Source organism: Gymnogyps californianus, chromosome 16, assembly GCF_018139145.2.
Source record: "Gymnogyps californianus isolate 813 chromosome 16, ASM1813914v2, whole genome shotgun sequence".
NCBI lineage: Eukaryota > Metazoa > Chordata > Aves > Accipitriformes > Cathartidae > Gymnogyps > Gymnogyps californianus.
Window position 1 is genome coordinate 7,018,659 of NC_059486.1, and position 17,423 is coordinate 7,036,081.

Consider the following 17,423-nt stretch of genomic DNA (forward strand, 5'->3'; position numbering starts at 1 on the left):
TTTTTCTAGTACCTCCAGAAGTCCATATAATAAGCATAATTCTATGCTTATAACAAACTGATAAATGCTATTGCTTCAAGCGGTACACCACATGAGAAACAGACCCTCTTGGCACAGCTTGTTTAGGAAGCCTGGTATTATAAATTGTAGCAAACTGAGCAATAGTTTTACAATATCGAGAAGCATTTAACAAAGACTACTCTTAAACTCATTCTTGCCTTTTAACCACAGCAGTCAAAGCATCATGCTTCCAGAAGGAACAGAAAATACTTTCTATTTTAACCTGATCTTGACTGCTCTCACAGCTGGAATGAAGACAGTTCAACTACAATGGAGAAAGTTTTCAAAAATATGATGAATCCAGCCTTTTCCTTGATTGCAATGGTTTCAGCTTGTTCCTCTCTCAGTATCAGAGAGTCCTACTGGAATTTCCCATCAACAGATTTCAAAAAGCAGATGTTTCAGTATTCAGAATTTTTACAACACCGGACATGGATCCATTAATTGAAGGATTTATTCGCTACTGAAAAATAAATAAACCTTGCTTTTACAGTAAGGATTATGCAAACAAGTCACAAGTAAAATTCCACCTGGGTTCACACAAATGTTCACAAAACACAAATAAAAATGCAGTTCAAGTGTCCATTAAGGCATTCTCTCTGCTCTTTCCCCAGTTCCAGTTAAAATACTCTTTTTTATTCATTGATATGAATACAAATGAGGCAATTTGTGTTTTGGTGATGACTCTGTATCAGAAAGATGACAACAGAAAATTTGTCTATTAATCCAACTGAGGAGCATACAAAAGCTACTCATTTTGGTCTACAAGATTCAGTGCATGCAGATTAACTTAGCAAAAAGTTTTAAAAATATCTTTTAAATCATATTCTAGGGTTGTTCATATTTTGAAGGCAAAAGTTGGACAACAATTTGTGAAGTCAGTTCATCTCCTTGTACTTTAATTTCCCTGGCTGTAAAACAAGAATAAAACTTACCTGTCTTTCTAAAGCATTTTGTGATCTTGAATGAAATGCATCAAGTATAAAATATTAATAATAAAATGCAACAGAGAACCTACCTCATAGGCAAACACATTTCCAGTTGTCTTGATGGCCACAATATGGGAGTTGTTGGTGAACACAGTAAACAGCACTGGACAGTGGTATTTACCTGATGGAGGGGAAAAAAGTTTGAATTTGGCATGAAGTCCCTGCAACTGTTTTGAAATAGCTAATTTCTATTATCTCTGTGAAGGATATTTACATTAATTTTTAATATAAAGTGTAACTTTGGTGTGTATTTAATGGTGTTTTAACTACGTTTTGATTCTTCAGTGCCAAATAGAAAAAATAACACTTAAGAGAATTACAAAGCAAGCAATGAAAACGCAGTTTTGAAATCTACTGCCTTCAATCCCCCAACACAGAACTTTTTCGAACTTGCTTGATATCTATGAATTACCACAATATAATTGTTATATATATATACACACACACGTTATAATTGTAATCAAAGCTCTATTGATAGCATGAGCCTGTACCTTTTAACGTGCCCAGTGCTCTATTTTCAGTGTTGTTCCCAGGAATAAAAGTTTAGCTTATGTCCTACAAAAAAGTTCACAGCAGCTGTTGTGCTCTTAGGAGAGGAGCGCATTTTGTATTCAAATGTGGCAAGCAGAATGCCATTAAATCTGAACACGTTATTCAATAAGGAACTCAGCTTCTGCCTTAATCAAGCTGTGAATTTTCCCAGGAGGGTCAGCATAAATACTAAGCATGTCAACAACAAGCAAACTGATGGAAGGCAATGTACGAGGAAAAAGAAAAATGTCTGGATGATCTCAGCAGAAAGCAATTAGAAGAAGGTTATTAATACTTGATCAGTTCGCTAGACCTGGGGGTTTGGGTGAGATTTTTGAAATAGGTTGGTCCTATTTGGTTCTTTTTTTCCTAATTACCATGTGAAAATCAAAACCAGCAGGGAGACCAGAACAGAGCCTGCTCACAGCACCTGCAAAGACAGGAGAGGCAAGCACCTACAGAGTATTTACCATTAACTGATCAGCCAGAGAAGGCAGTCTGACCTCCAGCACGCAGATGCAAGTAAAAGCTGAGGACTGTTTCTGTTAATGCCACCAGAGCTGAAGGAAAGCCATTGCCACAAGGGACTGAAATTCAAAAGGAAGTTTAGAAAGGGATTCTTGGAAGTGGCATCATGGCATGGCCCAACTGATGGATACAGAAACACGCTGGTAAAAAGCGAGGCCTCACTCCAGCTGCATAAAAAAGAGCAAATCACCATGTTTTCAGTTGTAGCAAAAGCAGAGCTGCTGAGGGCACACACTTGTTGATCTGGATGGAAGGTACTCAGCTAAGGAGGGATCATTAAATGGAAGAAACTACAATATCTGAAGACCTTTTTTATTATACAGATGTGAACAGAGAAGATCCTACATACGTAGCAACCATTCTACATGTTAAGATTCAAAGAAAAGTTTGCTGATAGACAGAAATGCAACATTTTACTCTTCCCCTTTTGTTGCATTTTCCCTTGATCGGTTAATGACACAGCATGCACCTTTTTAAGGAAAAGGCTTCTGAGACTCACGTGGCTGCTGTCATTCCACCCAAGCATTATGAACTGGACTTCTTTAAGGAAAGCACAATATCACAGTATCTTTCAAAAACCTTGGCCACAGTGACTATTGATCATTTTTTAACACCCGGCTCTTGAGACAGATGGAACACAAAACGCAGAAGAAATTCATCAGCTAGAGAAAAGACCTTGTAGTCCACGGACTTTGGTAAGATAAGGAGACAGACACCCCAGAATTTTGTTCCCGCCTAATCCTTGCCACTCTCGTTTCAAGCAAGTCATTATCTGCCTTGTAAAAGATAAATTCATCTCCACTCTTCTCTTTTATTCCAAGCATCCTCTCTTAGATGGCAGATTTTAGATCTTCAACCCTGCAGAAATAAAGCTCAAGGCTGCTGTCTTGTGTGCTGCTATTCATAAAATCCCACGTGTTCATTTAAGTCCAATTCATTTTACAAACAAAAAGTTGCTCAAAACCAAGTGAACAGCAAATATTGCCATAGGCAAGTTAGAAAAAAGATAACATATTATAGAAATTTATCCTTTTCTGAAATTTTTCCTTAAAGTAAACAGTACCTTACTGCAGTAGCAGCTATAGTAAAGTGAAATTGCTGAATAATTTAGAGCTCCTCCGTGTAAAGAAAAACAGAAATGGAACTTTAAAGGTAAACATGTCACAAGAAGCAGTTATTCTACTCAAAAAATAAAAACCACGATAGAGAACACAAACTACGTAACTTTACCATGAGTAAGACAAACCAGGATTTATTAAAGCACTCATTAAGGAAAAAAAAAACCACCACAAAAAATTATTGCACTTACCTTCACTGTTTTTAGCAAAATTCAGCTTTATAAGTGATTTGGCATCTAGTTTCTAAAGAGAATGAAGCATTAAAAAAATTAATCACAACAGAATCTAACCGTGGAAATAAAAGGAAACTGTAAGATCAATGTTAGGATTTTAATAGTACATAATTTATTAATAATATATTGCAAGTTGTCTGAATCATCAGAACCCTGGGAATTTAAGTCACAGACAGCCCACAAAAACAAGGCTCACCGAGCCTGAGAACTGAGGTATGTTTATTTACAGTGTTGTAGCTTGACACAGTACAGCGCTAACCAGAGTGAATAAGCTCAAGAAGTTGCACAAACTGAAAGGGGAGTTTGCATGAAAAGCTAAAAGGCAAAGATCATTGCTGCTGATCAGAAGTGACAATTCAGAAGGGACCTCTGATGAAAGTCATAAAGCCAGCAAACCATTTTGGCAATCAAGCTCGCTACCTTTTCTGAAATAACTAATTTTTCTTTTACTTCAGGAAATGTGTAGCAGAGCCCACATGATAACTAGCAATAATGAAGAGAAACGGAGGCACAAATTCTCTGGAGAGGCACTTGGGGTGATGAAGGGACTCCGAGAAGGGATCTTCGGCCAATTAATTCCCTGGCAGCAATTCCACAGAAGAGGGAACCAAGATGGCAGCCGAGGTTGGGGTAATGTTCTCCGACTCCAGAGAGGACACCGCAAAGTAAGCTAGCTCCTGCTCTCTCACGCTTCATCAGAAGAATGTCTATGGCATTTTTCTGCTGCCCTCTCTCCAGGGGGGCTTTCTGACACGGGGAGGGAAGAGCTATCGGGCTGGCAAACACTTCTAGACAATCAGGCTGCTCCCTCCCCGCAGCCTTCCCTAAGACATGAAAGCTGCAAACACACCCAAAGTAACAGTGAGCCTTCAGTAACACGACAGGGCAGGCCCACGTATGCCAGTCATTTCTTAGGGTCAGTATGTGATTTGGGCATATCGCTGGCACGACGGGGTATACCGTGACCAGGGTCGCCCCACCAGCACAGCCTGCTGGGACGGTCAGGTAGTGCTCGACTGGGGCACCCAGTTGGAGACAAAGTCCAGCCCAGCAAGCTGCAAGGCTAAGTCACAATCTCAAATATATAAAAACACCAACAAACCTTTTGATTGTATCAGCTGTCAGAGACAGTTTCACTGCCAAATTGATCATTAAAAGCACACACCGCACAGGCCTTTTAGAAGAAACAATTGGTTCTCTTCTTGCACCTGAACAGATTAGGGAGGTTTTTATAACCCAGACAGCTCTTTATAACAGCTATGAGTGGAGATCTGCCAGCTGCGGTGCCGACGCTGCTAGTTTAATCATTATGGCAAAGAGCGATAACAAAATCATGTGAAACTAAGTCAGTGGGCTTTTTCTGCCTAATCAAAATTCATATTCTTGGTTCAGAGATTACACGTTATGACAGCTGGACTCATTCGTTTACAGGAAGGCACTTCTCAAATTGTTTTCAGCCAACTGGCAGGCTCCTTTGCTGCCAGAAAGGTAACCATCTCTCTAATTTATTAGCAAGAAGAGCAATGAGGGCTAGTAGGAATAAGATTGGAAGGGAAGAAAGAGGCCAGGTTAGGTTATATTTAGTTAGGCAATGGAAGACCAGTGTCACTGTTTTTCCTTAAGTGGATTCTCAAAAAAACCCCCAAGCCCCAACATCTGCACACTGCTGGGGTACAAAGAAAGACAGCAAAGGCAACGGCAGCTTCTGAAACGACTAAGTGAATGCAGAGCTTTATTCATTTATTTATCTTCTTACAAGAACAAAATTGTCAAAGTAGTAGTAGGGGAACAGCAGAGTTGCCAAAATGAACATATGATCCTGGACAGATCTGTTCAACCTAAACAACTTATTAACACAAAGCAGCATCCATCTGTGCACATGTTGTGCAACAGCCCAAAAATTATGTTCCAGAAAAAGCTTCTTTAGAAATACAACCGCTGGAAACATTGATAATTTGAAGGAAGGCCTTTAAATTATCTTCCTGACAGACTTGAGCTACCCCCAAAACATATGAGCAGATCATCTTTAAACAAAAATGGAAACAGTTCCCTAAGAAACAGTTTAGCATGACTGAAGATTCAGATTTATACCTTGACACAAATTTAGTGGAAAAGACAGACTAAACTGCTGTACAGACTTTAAAGGTAGCAAAAGCTGCAGTACACTGTTTCATCTGTCAATGTACGACGTATTGTTAGAAGTGCTGCCAAGTCCTCGGACTCTTACTCTGTACCCAGGGAAATAGTATGGTATTTCAGATCACATCTTTCCATAATATGGAAAAAGGTTAGTTTTCAGCATCAGTTACTCATGGTGCATCAGCTGCTCACGCTGGCATATGCTCCCCACTGAGACCAGCACTTATACAGTCTTATATGTCAACAGTAAATAAAAAAATAGTTATTTTTCATATAGGAGTTGAAATACATGCACTGCCTGGAGTCTTCTTCCAGGATGAGAACTCTATACTGAAGTGCTGTATGAACATTATAAACTTTTATTGCCACAGACTGGCCTCCTATCAAGCTTGTGTTGAAGAAGTGACCTTGGCATGTCAGCTCACGCCCTTTGGAGCAGCTCTGTGCTTTGGCTCAGCCGGCAACAGCTTCGTGCCTGAGCACTCCCACACCATATCACAAGGGAACTTCCCACTACTGATAAAGGATGTTGTTTGTGCGATGTATTTATGAAAAGGGATGGAAACGGACCGAGAGTTATATATGAGAAAATATGTGGGGGAAATACAATTAGGGCAACACCTCAAAAAAATTTTGAGAAGCTGATTGACACATCTTAATGCATGGCAAGACAAGAGGGGGATTTAGTGTTTTGTCAAAGGAAATCTTTGGAGCACAAGAACAGCAAAACCAGGCAATGATCTGCTACAAAGGATTGCCATGGCCTACAAAGGCAGCTCAGTGCCTGAGACCAGGCTGCAGGATCGGGCAACTACACACGGGGCAGCCGCAGAGGAGGGAGTCCAGCCTGCACGCCAGGACTTCCAGTAGGTCCAGTTTTGAAAGACCTACACGTTACACAGGAAACTATGAAAGAACATGATATAGGAAACCTGCACAATTTTTTTTTTTCCTCTCAAGTTCTTCATTTCACATGAAAACAGGGTTATCTTGCGTGTGGGTGAATCTGCTTTTATTTATTCTCCATCAAAAGTCAAAGCTTTCAAAGCACCATCACACAGTTTGTTGCCATGGAAATGACCATTATGCCACAAACAGGCACCAGTCTTCACGGGAAGAGACAGCAGGAGTGAATGAGTCCTAAAATGAGTTAAAGTACTTGTTTTCATGTATTTCTTACTATTAATAAAGCATAAGAGAGCTCAAATATTGCATATACAGCTCAAGTTCAAAATTATTTCCAACCTGAGTTTCCCTGACACACACCCACCATGCAGCTTCAGCCAATCTCCAGTGAAGAAAGCAAGGAAAAACCAATGTTTATTAAAAACACTTGATCTAATTAAAATTCTAAATTCTTAACAAAAACGAAAGGCCACAAACATCCGCCACTTCCCCTAAGCAGAAATAAGAGCTGCATATTCACTTCTAAAAATATTTTATGTAAGAATACTGGAAAGCAGACGCATTTTACGGCACGTAGTGCCAGCTGCTCCACAGCAAGGAAGGACTAAAAAAAACAAACGCAAAACCCATGCAAGCTCTCTTCTCAGCTGACTCCTCTCTCGCAGGCACACTTCCACAAAGGCAGCCAAGGCTACTTTTGGCCATGACCTACTTTCTTGCAGCAGCGAGAAGCCCCACCGCCCCGCGCGCTCTCATCTGTCAGCTGACAGCACTCGCTCCTGCGGGATCCCAAAGGGCAGCATCCTTTATTGATACCCAAAGCAGAGGTTATTACGATGCGTAGGTTAGTGGGGCACTGTGGCAGCTCGCGGATGAAGCATGCCGATTGTTTCGAATTAAATCACTCTCTGTCATCACTGTGTGTCTCATGAAGATATGACCTACAATCCTTGCGCATCAATTAGTTACACTCTCTGAATCTCTTTGGTCTGTGGCTGCATGTTCTTCTTGTTAATGAGGCTCTGACCCTGTTGGATATGCACCAGCCTGAAAAGCAATCAAAATGGGCTCATTTGATTCTCGACCCACACATGGGTAGAGCTGGTGACGCGCAGCAAGAGTTGTATTTAGTAAATACAAACTTTCCTGCTCTATCAACAGTAATTGAGTTAGCGTTAAAATGTTCAGCACTTGGGGATCGGACACCCTTCTGAATGGCTTCTGGCAGGAATGCACAATAATCCAGTGAAGCTATCGTGGGGAAAAATGAATGTGTCACGTCCTGAACTGGTTAACAACACGAGGACAAAATCATCCAGTCCTGGCGTGGCCATTTAGTAGGTTCTCATCCCACCAAAACAAGCAACACAGAGTTACCTCAAACAGAAGAGAAAGCCAAACCAAATACTAATATTAAAACACAATGTTGCCTACCAAGTACCAAATTTAGCTTAACAACAGCAAATGAATTTTGTATTAAATTCTTTGGTTCCTTTAAAGATGAGACCTGTTACTCTTTGCATACAACTTCACATTTTAAGAAGCCCTCTTACAATCTTCCCTGCTATAAAACCTTCAAGACATATGGGTATATGAATTGAATGAATAGTATTGGAATAACTCCATGTATAATGTTACTTATTTCAGATCTCGTAAATGGATTTAATGATGATAAAAGGCATTGGAAATCCTCAGAAAGTCTACATATTATGGGAATGTGATTGGAAACAGCAGCACTGTTTTAACAAGATAAGCCATCTTCATGTAGTTTAGTATTTCATGAAAAACTTGGGTGAGCACCCAAGAGGCCAGAATAGTCTCATGATTCAAGGTATCGTTTCTATGTTCAGTTCAACAGCAAAAATGCTAGATATTCATCATGTGGACAACTGTCTACCAAATGCTAAAAAGATACCCTCAATTCATATTCTTGGAGGAAGCTGCTGTTTCACTGCAACTTTCATCTAGTACTGAACTGGTATGGAAATGGACACAAAAGATCCTTCATTACCCACTTCCAGACCACTGTATTTCCATATTTAAATTTTAATTAAACTGACACCATATGGTCACCAAAGCCTTGTCCTGAGAATCATAAAGATATGCTTGATAAGACACATGGCTCACAGATACTAGCAATAATGTTGCTCTATCAAAGAGCACATTAACAGAAATTACCATGAGAAAAAGATGTGTAGTTTCATGTGCAAGATTAAACCTGCAGTCTTAATGCAGTCAGAAGTCTATCAATCCAGAGACCCACAGCCAAATACAACACGGTTCATGGAAAATAAAGCTTTGCAGAAGCATCAAAAAGCTAGTCTCCAATTTTAGTGAAAAATAGGCAAGTAAAGATCTGTGGGAAACCTCATGCTGCATCTCATTTAAGGCTAGAGCATTTCACAGCTGCTAGTTTTTCAAGTGTCACAATCACGAAACCCCATCCAATGTGCACACTTCCACCAAAACACTGAAAAGGAAAAAAAAGAGGCCATCTGTTCAGTCTGTAAAACCTAGATGTAAATACTTTTTTGCTGTAAGGGAAATAATGCATTAGGAATAATGCTAGACACATTTATCTGCCTGTGTCCAGAGCTGGCTTACTGGATAAAACACTGCCCATCACCACCACAATCCCCATCAGCAAGGTGTGAAGGAGGCACAGCAGCTTGGCCAGTGACTCATGACACTGGAGGGTTTTAAACACCTCCTTTCGATAAAGCACTTGAACAGTAAGTCTAGGCAAATCTCATCTTCTTCGCCCTCACTGTTTCCCAAAGATACAAGGAATTGAAAAGTAAATCCCCCTTTTAGGACAGATAAAGGCTAACTCTTAGTGGTGCTGGGTGCACTACTGTAAAACACACAGAAACAACTTTGGAAGAGAAACAACTAACTATCCATGTGTTTGTCAGTAACAAAGGAGAGTGGAAAAGTTTCAGAAAACCCAACAAAAAAGCAGTCATCTTCCAGGTCATCAGCCTCACCGGGATCTTCATCCCCTTGACCCCCCTGTGTTTTATGACCATTTCCAGTTATGACACACGACTTTCTGGTCATTCCTCTGGGCAGGAATCATGTCCTCATATGTTTCTATCCAGGGTCCTTGAAAATTTATGGTCACTAGTCAAATATTAACTCATTTAGACTGTTGACTAAAAGCTAATAATTTCTGAAGCAAATGAGGTAAGACGATATGGTTCAGTTGCTGCATATTGAAGAGTTCATCTTGTTCAAAGTGGATTCTAGGCATTTGAGCAGCAGCCTGTGTCTGCTGCCCCCAGACAAAAATGCACCTGGAGAGAGATGCTTAATGGTGATGGCTGTAACCACCCGTGCCTGAAAGACTGCTACAGGCCACTGAAATACAGGCAGCAACATTCAACTGGAAACAAAAAAAAAGAGAAAAGGAAGAACTACTGCTCATCCTGGCTCTTATTTATAAATAAGTACCTTCTTCTGAAATGACCCAAGCTATCAAGAGAAAAAGCAACAAATTATCATATTCTGAAAGCACCCTTCATGTCTCAACACATACACTGAAACTGTTTTCTGTCTTACACTATCATGTGTAATATATCAAAGTATTATCAAAGTATTTCAGGAAGAGATTAGAAAATATTCCCACCACTGTACCAGGCATTCACCCAGCACTTACTGTGTATGATTAAGATTAATTTATCTTCTTTGAACAGAGTTAAAATTAAACAGATGCAGAGAAGGACAACTGTGACCATTTAGGGTATAGAGAACTTAAAGGCAAGAAGAACATCTGACAGGAAAATACAAGTCTCAACATGAAAATGTCAAGAAAGCATTAAATTCTTCTGTACCAAATACACAGCTGTAAACACTAACAGAGAGAAGCGCAATTTTGGCACAAATACAAATAAGACTAAGCTGGTCAAACCCAAAATTTACAGAAGATATCTATCAGATGAAAAACCATCAGAAGAACCTCTCGGCAGTCATAGCAGGAAGAAAGCAAACACCAGTTCAAGACAGAGCACGCAGTTTACAAAGCAGACTGCGAGAGAGCCGAAGACCTCAGAGAGTCTTCCAGTTTTCTGTTCCTGATCATTTCACCCTTTTTTCTCCAGCACATGAAAACCAACTAAGCTGGATTTGTCTGAATCATTTTTCAACAACAAAGCTTCCCTTGGTTTTATTTCTGTAAGCTTTGTTCTCTGCTCTGTAATAAGCTATTACTCACCCAGAACAAAATGGTATTCCCAACCCCCCCTGAAACTTTTCTTACAAATAAACAAGAAAAAACCTCCCTCCTTCACTTCAAATGTACAGGAAAAAATATCGTAAGTTTAACAAAAGGGAAAAAAGGGGGGCAATTGACATTTAAACCTATGCAATATCTGAAGACTTGACTGAGTTGCATCAGACAAATTAAGAAATATACTTTGAATTTCATAGCTGAAGATATGCTAACTTCTGACATGTATGTGAAAAGTGTTCTCTAGAGAAGAATTAAAATTCTCATTTATACATCAGTTATGCTACAGCCAAATGAGACCTGAAGTTACTGATCCACCTAAATGATCGCTCATCTCCAAAGCCCCAAGGAGAAAATGTAGCAGACTACTTGGATTTCAGGGGCTGTGCTCTGATGTTGAGGAATGTTCTCACTCCTGAATTTTTCTACATACTGAAAAATACGCTCTTAATTAGATAGTCCCAGCACTCTAGATATGGAAAACTGATGCGGAGACAGCCTGCCTATGGAGGGCTGCACAGCATTTTCCTCTCAGTATTTTGTATCTAGACAAAGAATGAAAATGCTCAGAGTAAGCATAATCTCTTTGGAAACAGTAAGAGTGAAGAAAACTTTTCAAGAGAAAAAAATGAAAAGTCACAAGGAAAATCTGACTCCTGCTGTAGTGTGCCATCTTTAGAAGACCATCAAAATCCTAAGGTAGTACTAACACCATGTTGCAGAAAGGTCTAGACAAGCACTCTGAAAATGCATCACACTGAACATTATCTACAGCTATTAAATTTTCCTGACAATGTATTCCAACAGCAGCTACTGCTATGCTGGCATGAAAGAGGTCACCTTCAAACCACAGATCCTTGTCTGATGACATCCATTATTTGCTGCTCATTATCTAGAAACACACCTGGAATAACAAAATTAAAGCAGCAGTCTGCAGTAAATTACCACACAGACCATATGAACCGAGTTAAAAGCCATAGTCACTGTCGATTTAGCCAATACGGGTCACATGAAACTTGAACTTGTCCTCTCCCCCGTTCAGGCCACAGACCCGTTCCACTCAACTCAGCGTTGAATTAGTTTTGTTTGTGATCTTGATCTCGACACCTCTGACTCAGCAATGTGTAAAGCTCATGCAACCCACTTACAGGAATCTATTCCTGAAACACATGGGCCCTGCGTTGATCACTTGATAGAGGTGGAGAGCAATTTGTAGTGAACTATAAAGCCTTGGCTGGAACTTAACCTGTACTTTAACACCTGTTCCTACAGTACTTGATATTTCCCACACTCCTGACATGCTGCAGTTTCTTTATTCAGAATATTGCAAAAGAAGAAAAAAATACCTAAGCCCTCTTTCTCATTATGTTCACTTCTCGGGTGAAGAAACAATTATCAGTGCTTTCTATTTCTGTATCTGTGCTTTCAAAATAGGTACACATTAAAAACACTTCTATGTTTAAGGAAGTTTCACCTTTGCTCTAATTTCTGCATCCTTTTCAGGCAGGATTTCCCTTATTTAGACAGCCAAAGACTTTTCTAGTGCATAAGAAAAAAGTGCTGTAAGGTTGTTTGTTCATTTTTAAAGTGGGCTTAATAAATTCAGTGGTAAAAAGGTAACCTTCTCCATATCTTCTCCATTAATCTGGTCAGCAAGCTTCTCTCACCGCAAGACTGATTTCTAAGAGACTGACTGAAATCTAGTTGATCAAATTGAAAAGAAACCATGCTTTCACAATAAAATGAGGTAACAATAGTCACCAGCATTTGCGAGAAGAATTGGCTAATAAACATATTTAAGGAATGTATTTGAGAATGACTTTCCAAAGTTTTGAAATAACAGACTTGGTTGCAATTTTTTCTTTTGAGGGTAAGAAGTTACTGGTTTTGAAAGTCCCTGTAATTATTCAGGCAAGCATCATCCTACCAACCTTATTTCAAACAAATGATTAAAAGAAAGGGCACTGATTACATTCCTATGTGAGCAGTGCTGGAGGGAGGAGGTGTCCACTACAGGCTCTGTCATTGCTGCAGGGCATCGCAGGTACAAGATGTGCGTCTCTGGGTGCTTTACAGCACGGATCAGACAGGCTTACTGCATGAGGCAGGCACCTGTACTGCCGCAATTATTTGATCATATTAGTCATAATCTCACCCCAAGTCATTTTTATTTGGTAAATACAGGATTAAGAGTGTGGGAGAACAATAGCAAATATTTATCTTGTACACAGAGCAAAACCTTGGGTACAGCTCTCTCTTTTAAGAAGGCAGATGTCTTACTGGGAAAAGCCAAGAGATTTTCAGCCTTCCGACTCCAAAGTTAGTCCTCATTTTTCATGTCAGTGGCTCTACCTTCTACTGCTTCTTTATATGCCCCAGACTCCTTTTTATGGTTACCTTCATCGGCAGCACAAGCAAAAGGCTTTCCCAACCCTAAAAAAAATCCTCAGAATTTATAAAAATTTTCCTATTTAACCTAGTAAAAAGGTAAAACCTTGTGACACTTAAGAAAAAGCTCTTCCTGGCCTGCAGGTCTGGATCCTAACCTTGCATGAGACAGGGCACAACACAAATTGTGCTTTGCCTCATTCAGACCAGAAATGTGACTCCTAGTCTCATACATCCACCACACAGCAACTTCAGGTCTCTTAGGCATATGTTAAGCCCAAGCTAAATTAACTCGACTGAATCCTGTTTGCCCTTCAGGACATACAATGCAACAACCACACAGCTGCACGTGGCCCTTAACATGAGGATTGCCTCTCTGGATTATGCAGGATCAGCAGACACACGGATTTTAGTTTGTTCTGAGCAATGCAGAAACAATTCACACAGGTGAGCCCTCTGTATGAGTTTAAAAGCAGATGCACTTAAAACAGTCACAAAATTGACTTTGGACCAAAGCCTTAGAAGCAAACACCAGAGATGAACGGACTTTCAACTGTCCAAAAGAACTAAATTCCCACAGAAAAGGGGGAACAAGGGACAAAGACCATAGCTACTTCTGAGACAGGGGAAGAGAGATATTTGCCCAAGGATACAGAGCTAGTCTTGAATGGAGCTGAAGTACACCACAATAATCTGGCTTGCCCACATGCAGTTAGAATGTTACTGAACCAGAGTGAAAAAATAGGTATTTATATCAGAAACATTACAATGCAACGGAGAAAAATAGCTCAGCCCACATATAACATATCCATGCAACAAAGAACAATTTCCTTGAAATTCCTGTCAAAAGGCACGTTGCTACCTTCATGCAGATCTATCATCTGTTCATATTTGACATTCCAACAAACCAGACATGCTCTGACCAATCTCATTTCTTGGAAACAGGTACTCCTGAGCCCAGCTGGCTGACTTGTGTGGGCATGCTGGTCACTGCTGTCATATCACCGCTACATGAAACGTTCTGGCAAGCTTGCAACTATCTGCAAGCCCAAGAAGCCAAAGTGCTGTTCTCAGTAAAAAGGAATGAGCTAACTATGACTTTTCTCTTTATTTTATGCACTTTTACTGTAAACATAAGCTAGGGCAGTGTCCTGACAAAGCTGACAAAAAAAGTAAGTGAGCCAATGCCATCTGACAGGCTGTAGTTCAGCTGCAAGAGACGCGCTATTTCTTCCAAAATTATTGGTGTAGTAAGAGAAGTATTTTTTACCGCAATGCATTATTAAAAAGGGGAAAAAAAAAAAAATCTAAAGCTACTTTCTGGAATAGCTCATGGGAAACTCTAGACAAAGGCCAATCGTGATTTGTTTCTCCTAAACGGATATTGGTGTCCATACTGCACCTCAGGAGAATGTTTGGAAAAGCAAGATAAAATAAACCATAAACCATGAGGAAGTATAGGGAAGGAAAGCAAAAAAATTTAAAATATTTTAAACATATCAAACAATAACTGTGATCTTGGCATTGCAAAATTTCTTTAAAAAGGAAGGCTGGTCCAATAGTTTAGGACTCAGAAGAATGAGAGAAGTCACTTGTAGATCAGCTCACAAACATCCAATTAATAAAAGACTAACACAGTCCTACCCCCTGGGAGCACTGCGAAGATAAATAAATTAATGATTGCAAGGCTCTCCAATTCTCCACTGAGGGGTCCACTTCAGAAATAAGACAGCTAGACAGAATTAGCGAGTACCAAGAGTGCACCATTAACAACGCCATCTCCAAGTAGCCTACTGACTTATCTAAAACATTTGGCCTGTAGCAAACCATAACAACAGAAGTACAAGCCACAAAGGATTTCATTATCATTTTTAACTTCGGGACAAAAAAATGGAAAAACTCTCCAGAGCCTCATCACCAATGACAAATCATCAATCTGTGCAAAGTATCTTCATAAATCACTGTACAAAACATGGCATTGCAGCTAATCTGGCTCAATTCCTTCTTAAACAAACCTGGAGTCCTGAGTTTCTGTAAGTCACCAAATCATTACAGAAATTATTTTCTGGTTTCCACAATGAGGAAGCTGTACAAGGAACAGAAGGTGCACACACAATGATAGATTAAATACAGGGTAGTACAGTCTAGAGATGCACAAGCTCAACTCACTGACTTCCTCTGCCACCTACCCTGCCTTGTCCCAGCACCCCCAACTCCTTCCTACCCAACGCCATCCTCCCCTTCCAAAAACCAGAGCTGGCCCTCTGGGAAACAAAGGCTAAGTTATGACACTTTCTTCAACCCCACTCTTCAACTTATAGCTCCACAGGGCTGGATTCAGCAGGGCTGTGTGCTGTTCTGGAGAGCAAGCATCTCCTTTTTCTTCCAAGTGGTCTGGAACACCTTCGTCCTGTGGAGGACAGAGCTGTACAGCACAAGTCCACCACTGAATAAAAGGGAAGAAGAAAGGGCTGCCGAAACAGAGTGATACAGAGGAAAAGGGGATGCACGTTGAGGAGAGCTGGAGGTGCACTGCAGATCAACTAAAGAAGCACAAGTCTGGGTAAACTAACAGATCTCAAAGTTTGACCTCATTTGAGCATTTATGGTTCACCAAGTCTATTCTGCACAATCTGCCTTTCTCTATATTACATGAGACTACTAGACACACTACACTTCTTGCTTAGCATTTACCCGAAGTAATTTTAAACCACATCACGGTTCACAGTCTGAAATGAGAACAGGTGTCATGGAGCTGCTCTGAGTGAAAAAAATTGATCTGGCAACACCCCAAAACTCCCAACCAATGCACAGAGCAGCAAAGTGGTGAGAGGCTGGTGAAAACAAATGAAATAGCTGTAATTCCATTCCTTCTCAACAATACGTTGGCCTCTTCATGTGTAAATAAAGACCTTCAATCATCTCTCCATCACACAAACACACCTGCAGTTTGCTATAACTGAAGATACTGAGTCTCTGACAGCCTGTTCATGTTTAGAGTTTGGAACGCTGCATCTGTATTTAGCTTCTCCTCGTATTTGTCTGCTGGGAAAATCTTTAATCAAACACAAGATGTTTCAAAGGTAATCTCATACCACAAAGCCATCTGCAAACCAACCAACAATCCTGTGCAATGGCTGCCACCTAATGCTCAGGAAAGTAACTGCACTTACTGAAGGAAAACACAAGTTTCAGTAGCTCAAGCAACAATTTCTGTTTAAAATTTTCCTCTGTGCCCTCACAAACAATGCATTTTTAACACATGAGAAAAAAAATAATTCCAACAAGGAAATATTTCCAGTACTTCATATTTATCCGGTGCTTTACAACTTCCACTACTACAGAAAGTAATCCCTTCATAATTATCATTTATGCAGAAAAAGGGGGGAGAAAAACCACTAAGGTACTGATCATAGTGTGAAATCCCACTCTCACAGTGAACTATCATGACAGAGGGAGGTCAGAAGCTTTCTGAAATATATTGTCAAGATAACTCAAAAGATTTTGCAACTTAAGCTTACGAGTCATAATATCATCTATTACTCTCTTTAATCTGCATAAAGCCAAATATCCTTTTTGTTAGGAAACATCACTGCAAATTTAATCACAGATGGAGAGGTGAGCTTGCCAGCCCTTTGCCCTGTATGGACTAGAATTCTGCTTATACGAGGCAGCAGTACAGAGTCTTTTCCATCAATGACCAGTCAGGCTTTCTGGGCATCACTAGCAGTAACAAAAGAGCTCATATTTCCATCTATACAGATTTTAATTATGCCACACCTGTAAGAAAGACAAGATACCCTGGGAGTTTATATAAATGAACTGCACGTTTCCTCTACCATACTATTTACAATCCAATGAAAAAAAAAAAAAAGCTCTTCTCTTTCTTCCACACACACAGTCCAAGGCTGATTATTTTCTACCGGAAAGATCATTAGCAGGATGACAGTGAGGGGACATCAAGTCTCAAATCCAGAAGCGCTTTTTTTTTTTTTTAGCTAAAAAGAGATCCCTAGTAAATCTCCACATTAATTTCAGCAAAGCTGATCTCACAAATATCATACTTCAAAATAGCACTCCCATTCAACTTCTTTTGCTTTCATTAAGGGATTTCTGTTTCTCCCACACGTTAAATAGGAAACTGAGCATAAGGAAAGCAAAGACATCATGTGAATACACCCATCATTACTTACTTCTCCTGTGATTGGATTGGTTCCATATTTCTTTATCCAAGGAACAATGCTCCTGAAAAGAGAAGGGATAAAGTAATAAGCGACAAGCAGCATCAGAAACCTCTATTGAT

General features: G+C 39.9%; 1 protein-coding gene across 2 annotated transcripts in view; it reads right to left on the reverse strand.

The window, feature by feature from the left end:
* Window positions 1-17,423, reverse strand: part of PPIL2 (peptidylprolyl isomerase like 2) — a 75,745-nt gene that overhangs the window by 56,377 nt on the left and 1,945 nt on the right. For both annotated transcript variants that reach the window (XM_050906841.1, XM_050906840.1), the window contains exons 5-7: window positions 17,314-17,365; window positions 3,418-3,469; window positions 1,079-1,170 (exon numbers count right to left, since the gene is read on the reverse strand). In XM_050906841.1, coding sequence (XP_050762798.1) covers window positions 1,079-1,170; window positions 3,418-3,469; window positions 17,314-17,365 — 196 coding nt within the window. The remainder of the gene's footprint in view (window positions 1-1,078; window positions 1,171-3,417; window positions 3,470-17,313; window positions 17,366-17,423) is intronic.